Source organism: Botrytis byssoidea (assembly GCF_014898295.1).
Source record: "Botrytis byssoidea strain MUCL 94 chromosome Unknown BBYS_006, whole genome shotgun sequence".
Lineage (NCBI taxonomy): Eukaryota > Fungi > Ascomycota > Leotiomycetes > Helotiales > Sclerotiniaceae > Botrytis > Botrytis byssoidea.
This window is the reverse complement of record NW_024065847.1, coordinates 1,208,508-1,228,291: the sequence shown is the minus strand read 5'-3', so window position 1 is coordinate 1,228,291 and position 19,784 is coordinate 1,208,508. Positions and strand designations below refer to the sequence as shown.

At 44.1% G+C, this 19,784-nt stretch overlaps 6 protein-coding genes across 6 annotated transcripts; 3 read left to right on the top strand and 3 right to left on the bottom strand.

The window, feature by feature from the left end:
• The first annotated feature begins 1,025 nt into the window (after positions 1-1,025).
• On the top strand, positions 1,026-7,376 carry EAE97_003815 (uncharacterized protein). Its single transcript, XM_038874327.1, has 4 exons — positions 1,026-2,341; positions 2,472-2,586; positions 2,634-5,465; positions 5,523-7,376. Exons 1-4 carry the CDS (start codon positions 2,109-2,111, stop codon positions 6,939-6,941), a joined length of 4,599 nt encoding a protein of 1,532 aa, XP_038734936.1. The 5' UTR covers positions 1,026-2,108; the 3' UTR covers positions 6,942-7,376.
• An 858-nt stretch (positions 7,377-8,234) lies between these two features.
• EAE97_003814 (uncharacterized protein) lies at positions 8,235-9,946 on the top strand (the record flags this gene model as incomplete). The annotated part of the gene is made up of 3 exons (XM_038874326.1): positions 8,235-8,867; positions 8,922-9,158; positions 9,212-9,946. The coding sequence occupies 3 exons, from the start codon at positions 8,235-8,237 to the stop codon at positions 9,944-9,946; spliced, it is 1,605 nt and encodes a 534-aa protein (XP_038734935.1).
• Positions 9,947-10,775: 829 nt separating this feature from the next.
• On the bottom strand, positions 10,776-13,116 carry EAE97_003813 (uncharacterized protein; the record flags this gene model as incomplete). Its single annotated transcript, XM_038874325.1, has 2 exons — positions 10,776-12,962; positions 13,026-13,116. 2 exons carry the CDS (start codon positions 13,114-13,116, stop codon positions 11,359-11,361), a joined length of 1,695 nt encoding a protein of 564 aa, XP_038734934.1. The 3' UTR covers positions 10,776-11,358.
• Positions 13,117-13,345: 229 nt separating this feature from the next.
• EAE97_003812 (uncharacterized protein) lies at positions 13,346-14,675 on the top strand. The gene is made up of 3 exons (XM_038874324.1): positions 13,346-13,449; positions 13,538-13,960; positions 14,012-14,675. Exons 1-3 carry the CDS (start codon positions 13,418-13,420, stop codon positions 14,046-14,048), a joined length of 492 nt encoding a protein of 163 aa, XP_038734933.1. The 5' UTR covers positions 13,346-13,417; the 3' UTR covers positions 14,049-14,675.
• Positions 14,676-14,746: 71 nt separating this feature from the next.
• EAE97_003811 (uncharacterized protein) lies at positions 14,747-15,910 on the bottom strand (the record flags this gene model as incomplete). The annotated part of the gene is made up of 4 exons (XM_038874323.1): positions 14,747-14,827; positions 14,903-15,010; positions 15,087-15,499; positions 15,652-15,910. 4 exons carry the CDS (start codon positions 15,908-15,910, stop codon positions 14,747-14,749), a joined length of 861 nt encoding a protein of 286 aa, XP_038734932.1.
• A 325-nt stretch (positions 15,911-16,235) lies between these two features.
• On the bottom strand, positions 16,236-19,135 carry EAE97_003810 (uncharacterized protein; the record flags this gene model as incomplete). The annotated part of the gene is made up of 4 exons (XM_038874322.1): positions 16,236-16,466; positions 16,558-16,989; positions 17,040-18,290; positions 18,338-19,135. The coding sequence occupies 4 exons, from the start codon at positions 19,133-19,135 to the stop codon at positions 16,236-16,238; spliced, it is 2,712 nt and encodes a 903-aa protein (XP_038734931.1).
• Positions 19,136-19,784: the final 649 nt, after the last annotated feature.

Sequence of the window (19,784 nt, the reverse complement as noted above, 5' to 3'; positions counted from 1 at the left end):
TGAGTACCTAGGCAGGTAGACTGGGAAGAGGCTCACATTTGATTTTGTAGGATTCATGATTTGATATTTCCCGAATGACAATGGGCGCTTAACGGTCTCTGTTCTCTGTTCTCCAAATGATTCAAAAGATACGAATCAAACCCTATGGATTTATGTGATACAATAGGAATCGACTAGGGTGGCAGTTAGTTGAGTACTTGATACTTGATATTTGATATTTGATTATACAGTACCCACTCTCTCGCCCTCTCACCCTACCTCGACATTGTATTGCGTTGTATACCTCGCGCGACAGCCACTTTGCAAACAATCACAACAAACATGTGGAAAAAAAGGAACAAACCTCGTACATTATTACTCTCTCTGTACATACATACATACAGTACAGTATCCTCGGTACTCCTCTATGTGAAAGGTTGAAAGCTTGAATGATTGACTATGACTAAATGGGTTGTGACTATACACAAACTAACCCCTACTTGATAAATAGATCGATCACTCTCTACTCCACTTTGGTAGAATATCAATACCGACCGATAGATCTCATCCCTCCCTCATCCCTCCCTCATCCCTCCCTCGCACCTTTTTACCTTTGTAACGGTACTAGTACTAGTCCTTGGTATCTCTTGGTCGCTCTTCTTCTTCCTGTTCTCTGCTTCTCGACTCGACTCCCTCTCTAACCTAGGCACACCTCCTTCATGAAATCACACTGTGTACTCACACTGATTATCTCTTCGCCCTCATTCCATCTTCCTCGTAAATGTTGCAAGTTCTCTCTCCGAATATACCCACCGGCGAAATTAATTAAATGAAGACCTACGAGGGATAAAAAGAGAGGTTCCAACATCATCTTTTTCTTTGGTACACTCACTGTCCATAGTACATTTAAAGTATCCACACCCATACACACACATTTTAAGCAACCTTACTAAGTGACTAGTATTTCAAGCATATCAAGCATTAAAATGACACTAAAAAATTATAACCCTGCACCATCGAATTTAGCGTAGTCATTTCCAGCCCAGCGTCGGTATCACTTCCTTCATCTGCCCTTGCCATTTCACTTGCATTTTACTTCCCGCCCACAACTTTGAACTCATCCCCATCCATCCATCCCATCCATCTCATCCATCCCATCCCATCCATCCCATCCATCCCATCATACATACTCACTCGCACATATACATACACACAAACACATATACACATACACTCACGTACTTATTACACACGCACACATTTCATACATCCTGAACAACTCCTTCACAAAACGATACTAGCGGGTCAGCTCTCAACATAGATGGACGGAGAGTAAGATATGCTCAGATAATTTTTATACTTCTTTTATTCCCAAGGAAGATCCAAAAAAAAAAAAGAGAGGGTTATTCAAATACATACATAATCGATTATCGCATCATCATTCATATACTACCTGCCTACCCTACTTGAAAGTATTTGATTCACTCTAGAAACGCTACTCACCTAGGTATGGAATGAATAGTCAGCTAGTCGATTTATTAATCAAATCAATTCATTGATTCACCGAATGTGCTGGCTTTCTAGAGCACCTAAACGCAGTCAACCTCGATCAAATTAATTCCTCCTACCTTGAACCTTTTTTACTTTACTCAACACACACACGCACACACATTCACATCTACCATTTTACAGCCTCTTCCTTCGACATCCAAAGTACTTGTCATCCCTTCTTGATCTGTCCGCCCTTCCCTATTCGATACCTAATATTCGATTCTCGTACACTTCAGAGTGCGTCGCAAACGAAGGCGCCATTTCCAATAAGGACTTTTCATGGAACACAAGGTCTAGCTCTATTCGAATGTAACTGTGGCAGCCTGCAGCCATTTTACGGCTCGCCGCCTATTGTCAGCAATCTATAGGACTTTTAACCTCCCCAGCCTGGTGCCAAAAGCAACAACAGGTTCAATCTCACAACCTTCTTCAACTAGTACCGTGTACTCTCCACCATACTTGGGGTAAACACGCGCTATATTTATTCCGCGCTTCGATCTTGGGTTGGCGGTCTGATCCAAATTCCAAGTCGGTCCTCCTCTAAGTAGGAGAGTGGCCTTGCCACACCGAATCCCAAGATGGCCTCAAATTTTCCACAAATGGGTGGTGCGGGCCAGATGATGCCACAGCAACAGCATCAGCAGCAACAACAGCAGCAGCAACAACAGGTTCATATGCAAATGCATCCAAATCGACAACCCCAACAATTAAATCAGTTAATATTTCAGAGAATTCAACAATCAGGACCACCACCATCAGGATGGCAACAATTAGTGCCGCATCAAGAACGTATGGCAGTCGTTTTCAATATGTAAGTTGTTTCCAATTCTCGCAATCTTAACGCACCCGTAGCCACGGTGATTTATGTATCAAAATGATCTTCAAACAAGCTTTATATACAATACGTGAATCTTGGACAATTGATACTAACTTCTATGCAGAATTGGTGCTTTACGACTTATTTCTCAAGGTCAAAACACGTCTCAGCACCTGTTTAAGCTTCTCGACATTGCCCTTGGCTTCGAGAAAGAAGCATTTCTTACCTCGCCCGATAAAGTATTAATTCGTGTCAATGATTGAAGGCTCACAGCTAACGAGTTTAGGTTTCCTACAAAAACAAAATGGCCGAGAAGCAGCGTGATTTACAGCAAGCTCGAATGCAATCCCAGCAAACTATGCAACAACAAGTCAACTCACAAGCCCAAGCCCAGGCCCAGGCCCAAGCCCAGCAGCAGCAGCAGCAGCAGATGATGATGACCCAAAATGGCATGCAAGGCCAAATGCCGAGAAATATTCCTCAGCAACCTCCCCAGCAAGGCTTTCAACACCTTCAACACCAGATGCAAGCGTCGCCTCTACCCCCCCAGCAACCTCAGCCCATGCAGAACGGGCTCCCAAACGATACTCTTCCCCAGAACATGCCTCAGAACCCACAATTGCAAGCAAATGGCATGCCAAATCAAATTCAGCACGGATCTGGCAGACCAATGAATGGCCAGCCACAATTACCGACACCGACACCAAACGAGATACAGGAAATGAATCGAGAAGCCATTAGAATGTGCAGCGAAGCATCGGAAAATGATAAAATTAACATTCGGAATACCTTGAGGGCAAAGATGACTCCACAGCAACTCCAATCGCAGGAACAGACTGGAGCAGACATCGCATTTCTCTGGTATCGCCAGCAACTTATGAATAGATGGCGTAACCGTCACATGCCGATGGGACAAGGACAACACCCTACACTTCCACAGCACCCACAAAATAGTTCTGCAACGGCTCCGGCCATGCAGCAACAGCGTTCCATGAACCCAAGCCCAATGAATGGTCAATCGCAACCCCCTACAACCATGAGCGGGGGCCCAGACTTTAATTCCTTCTTGGGCAACATGGAAAACTTAATCGGCCAACAGCAGCAAGCGGGGGTCTTGGCTCAGGAAGCAGGTCAAGTTGTTGTACCTGTCAGTGCGCCAAGAAATAACACTCCTCAGCCTAATGTTACAATGCCAGGACAAGCGATTAACATGAACGAACAACGTTCTGCTTCGAATCCCATGGCTAGAACGCAGGCCCAACAAGTCCAAATGTTTAATGCTCAACAGTCGCAGAGATTTCAGCAACAACAGCAGGCACAGCAGGCACAAGCTCGTGCAAACGCGGCCGCTAAGGCACAAATGGGACTACAAGGTCAACCTGGTGGAATGGGTCCGGGGAACATGCAATCACAACAGAGCCCTGCCATGAATACGCTCAACGCTCCTATGAGGACGCCGTCTCAGCAGATGGGTCACCCTGAGGCCGGTGGAATGATGCATAATCCGCCATTTGGCCAGTCACTGGATCCACGCTTCGCTAACCCTAGAATGTTTGGTAATTCCATGAATCAATTCAACCCTGCAATGTTGCGAGATATGGGCCCAGAACAACGCCAGCACTTCTCAAATTTGCCGCCTGACAAGATGAGCGAATTTGCGAAAAATTGGCAGGCTCGGCAGCAGCAGAATCCAATGCAACAGGCACCACAAATGGCGATTCAGGGAAATAACAATCCACTCCGTCAAGGACAACCTGGACCACATTCTGCACAATTCTTGCAACAGCAACATGCTCTAAGTCAATTTATGATGACACACCCTGGACAGCGACCCCCAGCGTCATTATTAAACAATTTGACTGCGCAACAACAGCAACTGATCGTACAACAGCAAATGGCCCAGAATGCAGCCATGCAGCCCCGGCCTGGGAATCTACCTGCAGATAACAACAGACTGGTGCAACAAATGGACAATATGGATATCCCTGCGCAATTCCTCGCTAATAACCAAATGTTACCAGGAATCCCTCCAGAGGTCAAGAAATGGGGTCAACTGAAACAATGGGTTAGCTCGACTCCCACAATCCCACCACAGGTACTCGAAAACGTGAAGAACGCACAAAAGATGCACCTAATGCAGCTTGGTCAAGCGAGACGAGCCGCACAGCAGCAGCAGCAGCAGCTCAATCAAATGCCCACGCAGACTCCAGTCGGAGGTCAAAATGCAATGCCTATGGCACCTCAAAGAATGTCGGCTCCTGTTGCCCAAATGGGCCAGAATCCTACTCAGATGCCTATGGGAATGAACATGGGCCCTGGAGCAATGCGACAGTTCACTCCCCAGGACATTGCGAACCTTCGTAATCACTCAAGTGGTAAACTTCTTACCGCCACTGATGACCAACTCCGACATATCCTGATGCAAAACCACATGCAACGTCGTCAAATGGCAATGGCACAGACGAATGGTCAACAGATTCCACAAAACACGATGCAGGGACTGCCAAACTCGGCACAAATGACGACTGCACAGCAGCCATCTGGACAAATGCCACAGCAGAAGCCAGCAACTTCGGCACCAGAACCTGCAGGTACACCCATTCCCACACCTGTTAATCGCGCCCGGCCTCCACCAAATAACAAGCCAGCAGCCGCACAGAACTCGTCACCTGCTCAACCTTCCAAGAATAATCTGAAACGAGCTAGTAGCGATGATGTTGTAGAAGTGCCAAATCCCAATGGACAACAAGGCCCAGCGCCAGCACCACAGCAGAGAAATATTACTCGGCTCACACCAGAACAGATAGCGAAACTCGAGCCAGAGCAAAAGAAGGCCTATGAGGCTACTCTACGGAGAATGTTTAACGCCAGGCAGCAGCCACCCAGCAACCCTGAGGTGGAAATTATCACCAGGAAATTTAAAGAATTTGCTGCCGAAGAAGAAAAGGCTTATAACGACAACCCACCCGGTGAGATTTTTATGGATGAGGAGTCGAAGCAAAACATGCGCAAGGCCTTGGAGCCTATGCCTGCTCATCTTAACAACGTTTCGAAGGCCATGTTAAGGTGGTATCAACAAACTCGTGATGATTCTCGTGCTAAATTATTTTTCCGTGCTGTAAGTTTTAAACCCGGGCTGATCCACAAGTTAATCAACGACGCTAACCCCTTTCAGCGATGTCGTTTGACGAAGCAATTTAAAGACCCCGCTACTATGAGGGAGCTCAAAGATACTTTTTCGATGAGACCCGCCGATGTGGAGCAAGCCAAAACATTTCTTAATACAATGGTAATGGACATTGTCAACAAAAATCCAATGTTCAAGAAGAATGTGGGATCGTCAGATCCTCAAGGCGCATCAGCCAATCCATCTGGTGTATCAACGGCCCAAACTTCGGAGGCAGGCGTGCCCCTTAATGCTGCTAATCTACAGCAACAGCAGCAGCAGTTGCTCAAGATGAACCACCAAAGATCGAATAGCCGCGGCTCTCATCCCCCAGCAGCTCCTACGTCATCCCAGCCACCGTTTCCATTTGGAGCTTCGTCTCCTCATGGTCAGCCTACATACCCTGGGAAGCCTCCTGCTTTCACTCCAGAAAAACTCCACATTCCCGCGCGTAAGAAGCAGAAGCCAAACGGAACACCAGGTCAAGGCACTCCTGGATCGACTTCCTCTCCCCAGATCACCAAAGTCCCCTCACCTGAGGTCAGACGTCAACAAATTCCAGAGCCAAAGATTCCGTCCAAGCCGACCTGGCCATGTAACGACGAGGTTTGCGAGCGCCAAAACACTGGATTCGAAAGTCAAGAGGAGCTTGCTCGTCATACTCAAGTGGAGCACAGGCTACCAATGCAAAATCCACAGAAGTTTGCTGAGGATCACCTCCGACCAGTTCTAGGTCTTGATTCTCAAAACCAATCAAATGCGGCAATGGCGACTACGGATGCAGCTACATCATTCACCCAAGGTCAGACACCGAAGGTTGAGACTGCCACTCCATCTGCTTCAGCTGCTACACCCATGAATCGTCAAAATTCAACGAATTTGCAGGGTGGCATGATGCAAGGTAAAGCCAAGCACCAGTCGGGTTTGGTTACGGATACAGCCAAGTCCCAGAAAGTCATGAACAAGGATGAATCGAATGCACCAACTCAAGAAGTTAATTTAGATCCTTGGGCGAATGCCACAATTGATCCTAATGAGCTTGTCCGCGCTTTCCAGCCATTCGAAGGTGGCGCTGGCGGGGCGATCTCCGATGCGAATAACTACCGGTCCATCACACCGAATGACACTCCAGAATCGAGTAAAGACGGTGTATCAGAGCCCACGAGTGATATTTCTGAAGGGGTCAATTTGGATATTGCCTTGGACGTGTTTGATGATTCATGGTTTCCATTCGGACTCAGTGATACTGACGCTCTTGTGGAGAATCATACTAACACCTACGACGCAAATCTTGATGAAGACTTGACCATGTTTGATGATGTGGAGTTTGCGAACGCTCCACAAACATGGGATGATATGGATGGCAAAATAAATTTTAATGAACCGTTTCAATTCAACATAGATGAACATTATTCGATGGATATCTAGTTGAGAAAATTGGGTTTAATCACGGTTTTTGGAGGGCGTTTCTCTGGTAGGAAGGGTTTACAGGGTATCTTGGGAAACCAATGAGATGATATACCAATGAAAAGCACGGCGTCTTGGGATAAGACTACTAGGAGGGAAGGATAGGATATTCACCTAGTACTTTTGTTTTTAGCAGGGCGTTCGGTGGGGTGAAGAATTTTCCTCGATTGGAATAAGCTTCTGGTTGTTATTACATATTATGATTATAATGGGCTTTCTTGGACAGATATATATTACTCTTTCTTGGACTTTCTTCTCATTGGAGATGGGTGGGGCAAGGAAATGGGAGGCATGAGTTACCTAGTTATATTTGTTTTGAATCCGATCTGGATTATGCATGCTGTGAAATACTTTGATTGCAGTTGAAGCAAATAACGAAATGATTTTTATGTTTGAATGTTGATATATGTGTGTTCGTCTGTTTTGTTTTGATTGATAGAATCTTAATTTTTAAATGCAGTCAGTGTAGATCATTTCCAATCATGCTTTCTACTCCTCATTGAAGTATCAAGGTTCTTTCTGATTTAGTTCACTGCAAGACCCTGATCTTCAAGGCACGATATGCATTTGCAACGGGTGGCCAGGTCCAGGTATTCTTTTTTTTTTTTAAGGTTGACGGGCCGCAATCGCTTTAGGGTTTAAAGGGTGGAAGGGTGGAAGGGTGGAAGGATTGGAAGGGATCCCAGCTTGATATGGTTGGTTATCGTGGCACTTTCTAAAAGACCCTGCTATGCCTGGAGTGTATGTGAATACCCCGTCCCGTCTACCCTGTAGAGATGAGATAAAGTTAGCACGTGATGAACTGCTCATGGTATGTGAGAGTTCGGCTAGCCCCTCATTTTTCATCAAGGCGGTCTATTAGGAAGCGGCAGAATTATAATAAAAGTTGCCCGAGAATCGCGTCTTGAGAGATTCCGCATTATATCATTAGACGCGATTTGAAAGTCTGATGAGAAAGAATAATTGAATATTTACTTATAATTATTCTTGAATCTCGTTTGGAATTAGATATCTGAGTTTGTACTTTATTTACTATTACTTCTTCTCAAAAATTGAGAAGCAGATTTATCTGTAAGTAATTGGAGAGTGAGCGCTGCCAAAAGTATGGCCGAGTGGTGGTAAATCGTGGATTAATAGATACATTCAGGAAACTACAAACAACCACGAACGCGCTTTCCAAAGTCCAAACCTCTATAGTTCATTGTTTAGTCGATTGTTTACTTTAATTTAAAGTCATTCTCTTCAATTTTCACAATGACTTCACCAAAATCATCAACTACGCGTCGCGTCTTGGGGGATCTCAATATCAATATCAATACTTCCGTCACTGATAGCAATCATGTATGGCTATGGCGAGATAACGAGATTCAGAAAGTATCATATAGTAACCGACAAACTTGGCTCGGAAAAGATAAACATGTCCCCTCAAAAGTGGAAGCACGTTCGAAATCGAAATTACAGCGGGAAAATTGGGAGGAGACGAACACGAGTACGGATTCCCGAGTTGCAAATATGGAAGGGGCAACAAATCAAGATATCGTTTATCAAGGCTTGGAGGCTGCCACAATCAACGGCGTTGACATTTCAACTGCTGAGCGGGCCTCCTTGGTTGACACAAAGAGACACTTGTCATGTGCTGTACTATCACAAGATGTTGTATCGAGCCGACCGGGAGAACCCGGTGCGAAGCGACGTAGAATTGCACCATCATCGGGAAACTCTTCGCTGCTTGAAGAGTTTGGCGCAGGTGTGGGCTTGCTCACGCAATCTACGTCGTCACAAACCACAGCGTCCCCAGCTACAGAAGGTCCCGAGGCGAAGACGTGTGGTGAGAGAGTTGGAATAGCAGATGAGTCGAGTGGTTTGGGGAGTGGCCAAGAACAAAAGGTATGTGCTTGTTACCCGTTTCGGTAAATTTAGTTTACTAATATACATTTATAGATGTCACCAAGGACACCTCAAAAGCAGCTCTCCCCAAAACGCTCTTCTATATCTGCTTCTTCGTCATCATCTTTGCCTTCCGTAGTAGAAGTTGAAGACGCGGCTATCACCAGCAATAATTCCCAATCGACCGAAACTACCATATCCAATGAGTTATCTTCTATACCTACTACTATATCCACTTCAAGAATTTTTCCCTCTAAATCAAAATCTATGTCACGAGAAGAAATCCGTCAAGTTTGTTTCCTTCCCTTCTCATACCCAACAAAAAAAGTTAACTCGACCTATAGAAATCCCAAGCACTACGTCTGCGTCTTTCCCTCGCAAACTATAAAGTAAAAACAAACCAAATCGACCTCCCTCTTTCACGTCTACAAGTGCGTTCTACATCACCAAAACTTCCTTCGCTTGCTCGTCTTCGCAGATATTCTTATGGGAAGAGTATGGAACGAACACCGCTTCCTGGAGCGCCTAGTACGGATGCTGGAAGAGAAACAGTTCCCGCCATTAATATACAAGCTCCTTGTTCTGCAAATAAGAATGCACGTGTTTTTGTCAGAGCGGATGGTGATGAGAATATCAATATTCCCTCTAGTCCTCCTTTATCCGGAGGAGAATCGGATGCATTATCGAGAAGGGATTCTGCTATCTCGTGCACTTCTTTTGGCTCCAATTCAAATCCGAATTCGAACTCTGGTTCGAGTTCAGGTTTGGGTCATGCACATCCTCTTGCTCCCACTCTCAATACCACTACCAAATCCAACCCCAAATCCAAAGAAACAGACACAAAAATGATAACCAACTTCGAACAAGAAGTCGCAAGAAGAAAATACGAAATGATAGGTAGTAAGGAAAATACCAAGATAAGAACTCCGATTTTAGAAAGACAAAAAATAGGACTTGCGAATCCACCGATGATTTTTGCGCAGCCGGAAGAAGAGAGCAGTGTGCATGAAAGGGGGATGAGCCCGGAGTTATCAAGGAGAGCGGCGGATGGATTGGTGAGGCTGAAATTATTGAGATAAGGGGGTTTGGGTTGTGTGGCGAGCGAATGTGCCTGGATAGGTAGAGGTTTGAGTCTGTATTTGTTTTTCTTTTCTTTTGTTTTCTTTTGTTTTCTTTTCCTTTGCCTTGGGGTGAGTTAGGTCGGGTTAGGTTATGCATATGCAGATGCAGATGGGCATAAGGGTTACATGGGTATGAAAGCATAGAATCAATAGCAATAGCGATAACTGCAATAAATAGCATTAGAGTAGGGTAGAATAGATTATACTTGCATCTACATTCCCCTTTTCATAATGCGGTACAGCTGCAACGTGACGGTATGGTATAGTGTGGTATGATACAAAAGGGATTACATTAGATGAAGTTAGATTAAATCAAATGCGTAAATACACAGCGAGGAATAATTTGAGTATTTGGCTGTTCTTTCGGTTAGGGAAAGGGGCTGTTGTATAGTATGGTATGGGATCGTGTAGTGTGGTATAGCGTAGAGTTAGAATGGAATGGAGTGGAATGGAGTGAGGAAGTTAGGGAATGTATGCTTCATTGGAGGGAAGTATGAGAGTTTGTGCCTGGTTGATTAATTGATTAATTAATTGATTATGTTGAAGTTTGTTTGTTGGGGATCTGAATGGGGTTAGGTGTGGTTGTATGAGATAGAATATGTGTATATATGTATGGATATACGGCTTGATCGTACCTACCTCTCTTCCTTTTTTTGGATGAAAAAGGGAAATAAACATACATACACTACTATACAAGCGACTAACCGCCTAACTGCCTATCTAACAATAGAGGCGATTCACAAGTGAGGGAGAGAGTTATGATGATGATGATGATGATGATAATGTAGGTATGATTATTATAATCATGTGTAACATAATTCATTGTATTTATTGATTATTTGTATTCCATCATAATAAGGTGGGTAGGTATCTTTCCACTACCTCTCTTTTCTCCCCCAAGTCTATGTTTCGGCAGTAACGCAATACAGTATAGTATAGTACAATTCAGCACAATGCATTACAATGCAATGTATAGTCCAGCTATAACGACATCATAGAGATGTATGCAGCGCTTGCTATCCCTGATCTTTTTTTTTTCGCTTTATCCCTCATTAGGTAAGTAAGAAAATCATGTTACAGATTTCCATTGCTACCCCATTATCCTCCCAAAACTGGTTGACCTAGCGAAGAGGATGAGCATTTGATGTATTTCGCTGTAACCACCGGATAGCTCTTTGCAATGTAAAATATCTCGAGATTCAGGTTTATATCTTCGACCTATGACAAGTCCGATGACTAAGCCAAGGCTAAGGTCGAAGTTCTAGACCTTCATTAGATGGCATCTATCAATCAATTAAACTCCTCATCTCTGCCTGATCTCGTGACCACTCCTGTGAACCCCCAGGAATCTGCGGTTCATCTCCACCAATTCAAAATCGTCCTCCTTCTAGTACCTGTCTTTGAAAGTCCCAATCCAGATCTATTTCTGCAGCGACATCTGCGGTATCCCATCCATTGATTGAAGGTGCTACAGAGGCTGCTGCCGATGCCGATGCTGATGCTTCCAGATTGAAGTTGGGTGTATGTAATGCCGGATCGATCAGATCCATTCCAATGTCTAGAGCGCCTATATCCATCCCCGTACCATCATTCATGAAATCCAGGCTTGGCAATTCCCCTCCATTATCTGTATAGGGAAACTGGTCCATCAAACTCATATCGATATGTAGATTCAGATCATTCTGACCATCCATAAAACCGACATCCTGGTGGTGAATCCTCATATGTTCATGGAAATCATAATCTCTCATGAATTTATGAGGACATCCCTGAACTACACAGTCAATTGTTCTTCTGGCATCATAACCCGCTAATTCCTCAATTTCGGTTTGCTCGGGTGCCCTTCTTGCGGAACGTCTAGTCTGTGAATCAGTCTTTCGTCTACCTCTCGCATTCAAAACACTGGGTAAGCCGAGATGATGTGTTCGAATATGATCTTCAAGATTAACTTTCGAGACGAAATCTTTACCGCATGAATCGCTTCCATTCCAAGATGCGAGGTCGGGAGTTTGAGAAACATCAAATGTTCCGCAAATAAAACGCTGCCCATCATGTACAGTGCGCATGTGAACTTGTAGATTCGCCCTCTTAGTAAAAGTCTTCGGGCAGCCTGGATATTCACAAGGTATATTCTTACGTTCTTCAAGTGTAGTGCCCGAGTGTTGAGTATCGATATGTTTTTGAAGCAGTTGTTGACTGGAACATTTTCGATCACAGAACATACAATTTGCATGCTCTTTCTTGATATGTGCTTGTAACTTGGCATTTGTTGTGAAAGCTAACGGTACGGGTGTACCATCTTCGTGGAATTTTCCTGGTACTGTACATTCTTCGCATAGAAACGTGGCTGCTCCATGAGTTCTTTCCATATGCTTTTTGAGGCCACCTGAAGCATCGAATCCTGCTTTGCAGAGTTCATTCGTAATCGGATCGATGTATGTGCACGGGAATGGAGCCAAATCGAGATGGTCGGAACGAATATGGCGTTGGAGTGTTTGATGTTTTCGAAACGTCTGATTGCAGGGAGGATATGATGTACATCTGAACCTTTCATGGCCTTCGTGAGCATCTTTATGCCTTCTTAACCTCGTGGCCGTCAAAAAACTTTTATTACACCCTTCCCAATCACATGTGTATTCTCGTTCGTGAGTGTGAGATCCCTTGATATGTTGCTTCAAATGTTTTTCCTCAATATATGCCTTATCACAACCCTCATATGAGCATATAAAAGGTCGTTCATTGGCATGTGATCGTAGATGTGCTGCCAATCTTGCAGGTCGATTGAATGTTTTTGTACATCCTTCATAAGTACATTTTATCGTCTTATACTCGGATGGGAATTTTTTTCCAGGTACAGGTGAAAATGGTGTATTCGGTGTATCTGCTGCTTCTATAGTATCTTCCTCCTCCTCTGAGATCTGGTCTTGTTCCGGCTTGTATTCATTATCATTATCACCATCCAGTACGTCTGCCGCTATGTGATCGTCAATCTCGAGTTCCCAAATCGAAGTCTAGACCAGGAACTATTTGCACTAACCTGGCAGAAAACTCGAGGCATCAATTCGTAACCTTTTCGTAGAAAGCTCTAAAGAATCATCTCCTGTCCTCTTTCTAGTATTTGTTGCCATTGCTGATTTCGGAAGTTGTTGAATTGGCTTCAAAAGTCCTCAATTCAAACTGCATCCATCACCTTATCCGAAATATTTCATAAAATTATTGTGGCTATCGCAAAGGTTCGAAATCTTGGCACGCTAGTGATTGAAAATACGCTAAACCCAAACCTTAAATTATATGGAGCTCGAATAATCGAGGCGCAAAGAAATCAGCCGCGCCAAATTTATTTTTGAGATTCTTCATCCATCACCGACTAAATCTCCCGTCAACAAAGAAAACTCTCATCAACACCTTCATTAATTATCACATTCCAAGATGTCTGACGACGAAGAGAACTACGATGGCGGGTGAGTTAATTTCGTTCCACACAGAACATACTCGGATTGTCCATTCGCAAAGCTGCCCTTAAAACCATAACTAACGCATCTCCCCCAGTTTCTCCCCAGCCTACGATGAAGCCGAAGAGCCCGAGTATGATCCTGAGGGAATGGAAGATATGAACAACGTTTCTACAGGTGAAGTCGACGATGTCGCCGTATCGACTCAGAATCCCGATCAACTCCTCACTACCGGCGAGCGCGGTGTCGTCACATCGGGAGATGTGCATGCTGCCAATCGGGCCAAAAGCAACATTGCGCCCAAGGACAAGAAAATTCCAAAGGAGCAAAGAACTACCACACCCTACATGACCAAATACGAGCGTGCGCGTATCCTAGGCACTAGAGCCTTGCAAATTAGTATGAATGCGCCGATTTTGGTTGATCAGGAGGGTGAGACGGATCCATTGCAAATTGCGATTAAGGAGTTGAGGGATAAGAAGATTCCGCTGATCGTTAGACGTTATATGCCCGATGGATGGTAGGTTCATTTCAATAATGTCTTGAGGAATTTCACTGATAATTTTGATAGGTACGAAGATTGGACTTGCGAGGAATTGCTGCAGTGAGGGATGATGGTGGCCATCCACTTGCATTTGCGGTAATACTTGCGGGAAGACGCATGGAATGGGCGATTGGCGTATGAAAGGCGTTTGCTTACATGTAATTGGAGATGGTCTACTTTGAGAAACACATGGATAAAATCGGCCTTGATGATGGTGAACATGCTTCGACGCGTCGCCTAAGGTTACAATATCATTTAAAACGCTTGCGCAGCTTCCAGTCACAGAATGAGCTCCGGTTTGACTCGAGTATTCGAAAACTATGCATTGCTTTGATCGGCCGGTGAGTGCATTTGGCTTTCTAGATTCATATATGGGCCTCATTCCTGAACAATCAATTTTACGAATTTGGGTTCGGAGCAGCTTTCATCCAGAACAGTCGATTACGTTGAAGGCACGATCTTCTACCTACCCAGAACAAGAATATTCGTGCAAAGTCGACATCTCAAATCGAATTCTTTGGAGCAGTGAAAGTGCTTGGGGTCCTATCTGTCCATCTTGCAGTCTTCGCGCAGACAAGATATATGCTACTTTCCTGCGCCTCACAAATTTAGATATACAAGTTTAGGCAATTTGTTACATAAGAAGAATCGCTAAATATAGTTTTTAAAGCTTATGACTATTTACATGATCATTTTTGCTTCTATAAAATTCAGTATTTGACTCTTGTACTTTATGAGACTGAGAAAACAACCGAAGACATACTATGCGAATAAATATTTGGCGGCATGTTCAATGTGATCTCTTCCAAATGTCGAGATGAAGAAGTATGAGTGATCGTATCCCTATCAGAAATTGTTAGTCTAATTTCCCACTTGCAAAATCACTCGAGATACCAGAGAATTTGGTTATACACCTACCTCTTGGTATCTAAGCGTCAAATTGTCGTCGTTTCCTGACTTCTTTGCTGCAGCCTCGAAATTCTCTGGTAATAACTGTCCCTGTTTATAAAAGTTGTCTCCTGTTCCCTGTGGGATTTCCAATCATGTCAGCAATCCATACCATCCCCCAATGCACCAGAGATATATCGAAATGAAAACTCACCACATCAATCAAAGCCGGAAACTCTCCCTTGAATTCGCTGATCAACTCCGTTGCATCATGCTTCTTCCATTCGTCATTCTTCTCCTCTCCAAAATAGCCCTTAAAAGCCTTTTCTCCCCATGGGCATTTAACCGGATTGGAGATCGGCGCAAAAGCACTCACACTCTTGTACATTCCCGGGTTCTTCAAAAATAGAGTAAGAGCACCATGTCCACCCATCGAATGACCCATAATACTTTTCTTTTCAGAATCGAGTTCGGGGAAGGAGGAGAAGAGAGAACAAGGGAGCTCGGAGGTGATGTAGCTATACATTTTGTAGTTTGTGGAGTAGGGAGGATTAGTGGCGTCAATGTAAAAGCCAGCTCCGGTTCCGAAATCCCAGGAATCGTTTTCGCCGGCTATGTTGAGACCTCCTGTTGTTGAAGGGATGAGTTAGCTTGGGGTTCTCGATCAGTAGCTAGTGTGATATCCGCTCTTTTCGTTATTCTATACCCATTCCTCCCTTGACCATAACCGCAAAAAGCAGAAACCATCTCCTCTTCTCCAAATCCTCCAAGAAACTTACTAGGACTGGTATCTGGATAAACCACCGCAATTCCCTTCTCACTCGCCGCACTCTGGAAGAATCCCTTCTCAGCCCCGTTATCTCCCGTACAAGTAAGACCCGCTAGGTAGAAAATGACTGGAACTTTTCTCTCCGCAGAAGCTTTAGGCGGTAGGTAGAGATTCAATGCCATTTCGCAGCCCACTGTGCTAGCATCGTGTGTAAGTTTTAGCAATTTGCCGCCAAAGGAGGCAATGGTTGCTGTAGTTTTGAATGACATCGTTAGTTGTAGAGATTTCAGTTCGAGATTTCGGGGAATGGTTCAATTTTTAGATGATGATAGTCAGAGAAGAGGGAAGGAGGTGTGAGAGATGGAGGAAATATTGTTTGTTTATGGTCCGTACAATGATGTGGGCATGACGTTTGAAGCTATTCGACCCCTCCTTCGAAGCTTGATGTTACCCCACATTATTCGGACGTTACTCGGAATTCTGGGTCAAGCTTTCCATGATTGATTTTTTGATGCTGTATTAGGAAAATAATTCCTGTGGGTTCTTCATGACTTGAGGTATATAAATTACATTGGCTCACCAGGAGGATCAAGGTTAACCGGGGACATACGCCAAGTTCAATGTCCAATGTCTAGACGAAATATACGGATCATAAAATGATGGTGGCATTGTTATAATGCCGTTCCATTCGACCGCAAAACTGTTCTGTCTCCCCGGGGTATCTATCTCTTGAACTTCCTTTCGTTCTTTCATGGCTCTGTAATTTCTCAGTCCAGTAAATGAATCAATGCAGTCCCTAAACAATTGCACCCTAGCACCTCCCATCTAATATCGCGATGATCATGATCTCGTAAAATCATAAAAAGAAGATAACACCAACATGCGATCAAATCCTTCTCTTGCTATATCAACTGACCCGTCTTCCCAATACCATTGCGTCACCATCAGCCGAGATATCTCTCTCAACGCCCCCCAGCTTAGCCCTCATCTCTGCTTCTGCTTCTCTCCTAATGCGAATAAAAGCCAATTTCTCGAATCGACTCAAGGCTTTCCACCAATGTCGCCCAGCTTCATGATCGCTGATCCTTTCCAACAAATCGACAACTCTCATCCGAACATCTCGATCTTTGTGAAAAAGACCAAGGGCAATATAGAAGAGTCCTGCATGTGATTCGGGTGCTACGGCTAGAAGCTGGCATATTTCATCATATGAATGTGTGTATTTCTCCATTGCAACGTATATATCACGGCTTGCACTAGGAGTGAGCTTTGTCAGTCGCAGACGATCGTGCAAATGATGGAGGTCAAGGGCTTTCAAAGGTCGAAAGTTGTACAGTTGTACGAGGTCCTGAGCATTGTAAGTTCTTAGTATCATGAAAGTTTAAGCACAAGACATACCTGTTTGAAGCTGTAGTAACTTCGAGTGGATCTCCAGCCCTCAATTCGATTTACGTTACTAGCAAGCTCACGGAACTTCGCATGATCATCAGGCCAAACATATCCGTGGCCGCTGACGTTTTCATTACCGGGCTCTGCTTTTTCAACCCCGATATACAAAGCACTTGCGCCGTAAACACTCTCTTCGAATTGGGCCGAGATTCTGGTGAATTTGACAACCCAGTCTCGCCATTTGGCTCGAATGACACCCTCACCATGTCTAGCTGCAATACTGCGGATCACATCATTCATGAATGCAGCATCACCTGTTGGATCACTGGCAGCCTGGCTCGTTGACGTTGCAACATTTGTAGCACTAGCATAAGCCGGATTTTGTTGCTGGAAGTTTGCAAGTCCTTCTGTAAGTGGTGCTTGCTCGATTCGACTACTGATTTTCATTCGACCAGATGGTATATCACATAATACGTCCCACCATTCTGGATGATTCTCGAAAGTTGGATTTGTTACACCTGCAATGAATCCTGGTACCTTTAAAAGGTCATCGATTTTACTAAGATCGGTATATGGAAAAGCATGGCGTGTAAATCCACGCAAAATTCCCCCGGATGCTAAAGCGCAAGCTGCAAGTACAGCTTCAGCAACTTCACCTGATGGACGATTGTGGCCGAGGAAGATGACACGTTTTTGAGTTAACATTGCATTGACTAGCACAATGATAGGATGAGTATGTACACCTCCCGTTGTAAGATGAGGATGTAGCGCGAACGGAATAGGGGATTTGACATGAGGATCGTTGTATGTTTGTATGAGTTTTACAAGAGAAAAATCCCCGACTGTCTCAGGAGATACTGCAACAGGAACCTTGATAGGTATCGGAATTCCATTATACATGACCTTGGTCTCAAATTCGTGTGTGTCCCGAGGTACCGAGTAATTCGAATGTATTAGTTGTTGAACATGTGCCTTTGTACCATTTCGCACCAAACCTGGTCTCCTTTCTGGACTTTCAGACATGGCTGCCATATCGTCCAGCGCTTCGCCTTTGTCCTCCGCCATACGCATTTGAATCATTTGTTCGAACTTCTCTACAAATAGATCTTTGTTGTCGCTAGCTTGTAGAAGATGGCGTTCGAGTATGCTCAATTTAGGCATTAATGATAAATCCATTGTATTTACAGCCTCATATAACTCCGCCAGCGTAGATGGTTGAGGCGTTTTGAAATATTCTTCAAGAGCTAACAATAGAAGTGGCTGTCAAAAATTAGTAGGTTGCCAATTAGGTATTATGAATGACACACCTTATAAATGTGCAGAAATGGATGTCGAGTACATATTGCCATGGCTTTCACTACAGCCCCTCTTTTGGCCGTCTTGTCTTGCTTTGTGTTCACAAGATTCAAAACATATATTAAAGGCGGACCTTCGCCTCCTTCTGGTTCATCATCTTCTGATGATTCCTCTTCACTACCATCCACCCTTTCTAAAGGGTCAACATTTCCACTCTCAAAAAGAGCTGCCCTAGCTTCCTTTTTTGCCTTTCGTAGTCTTTTTCTTTCTGCCTTCTCCTCTGCCTCTTCTTCGTCCTGACTCGTATCTTTATGTAGGAAAAATATTGTCCAATCTTGGTTTCGAACGTGGGCTTGATCTGGTAACATCAATTCTGCTAACATATGTTCGTCGCCCGTTATAGCAACAGGGTATTGATGCTCCATAATTGGCCCCTTGTCAATGTCAAATGATGCCACCAGTATATATTCGACATGATTCTCTGTATCTCCTCGAGGATATTGTGATTTCAGTTTTCTGGCAGGATGTGCGCCTGGACTATATTTATTTGGAGCGGATAATGATGAGTGTTGGGACGATACACCGCTGGTGGGAGTTTTGGAAGTGACGGTACTTGGATCAGAAGTTCGATCCGTGTCTATTGGTGGGGGATTCGGACTTCGTGAAGGACGACGTTGTGACATGACTGAAGGAGAACGAGAGGATGGAAATGAAGATAAGGAAGTTCTCCTTTGAAAACTCCCATTCGAACTTGTTGTTCCACTTCCTATTGTACCCCGCGTGGTGGGACGAAGTGCTTGCATCGACATATTTGTAGGATTGACCTTGCGACTTGGAGGCGCATATGGAAGTGCCGATGCCGTACTGGAATCTCCTGTAGACCAAGAAAGCAATTATTAGCTAGGTTCACGCTAGTATCAGTAACAGTCCCACTTGTGAGACTTTAGACTTCCTAGCGGAAGATTGAGGCCTTCATTCAATCCGTGCGCTGGTCAACTATCGAAGAATTTTTGGATTTCAAGGGTATCGCCGTCTAGATTTTATGTATATTACCGTTGAAGAAGACGAAGCAGAAGGAGAAAAAGAGGGCGAGGAAGAAGAGAAATCATGTATGTAAGAAAGGATCCAAGACAAACCAAACACATGTCATATGGAAGTAGAAGTAAGATGGGAGAAAAGGAGAAGAAGCTAAATAATAAGAATGAGACGAAAAGGATTTAGAGGTCTCATATGGTCATGTAAAGTAGTCATATTGATATAGTAAGTAAGTACCTTATATTAGTCTTGGAGGTATTCAAGTGCTCAAGTAACGTATCATTCATTATTGAGTCGAAAGGGTATTTATTGATTGATACAAGAGTGAGAGAATATTCCTGCAACACCAATTCTCTTTTGTGTTTCCGATAGCTAGTTAAGTGTTGTATGGGTTGTATGGTTGTGTGGTTGAGTGGTAATGGT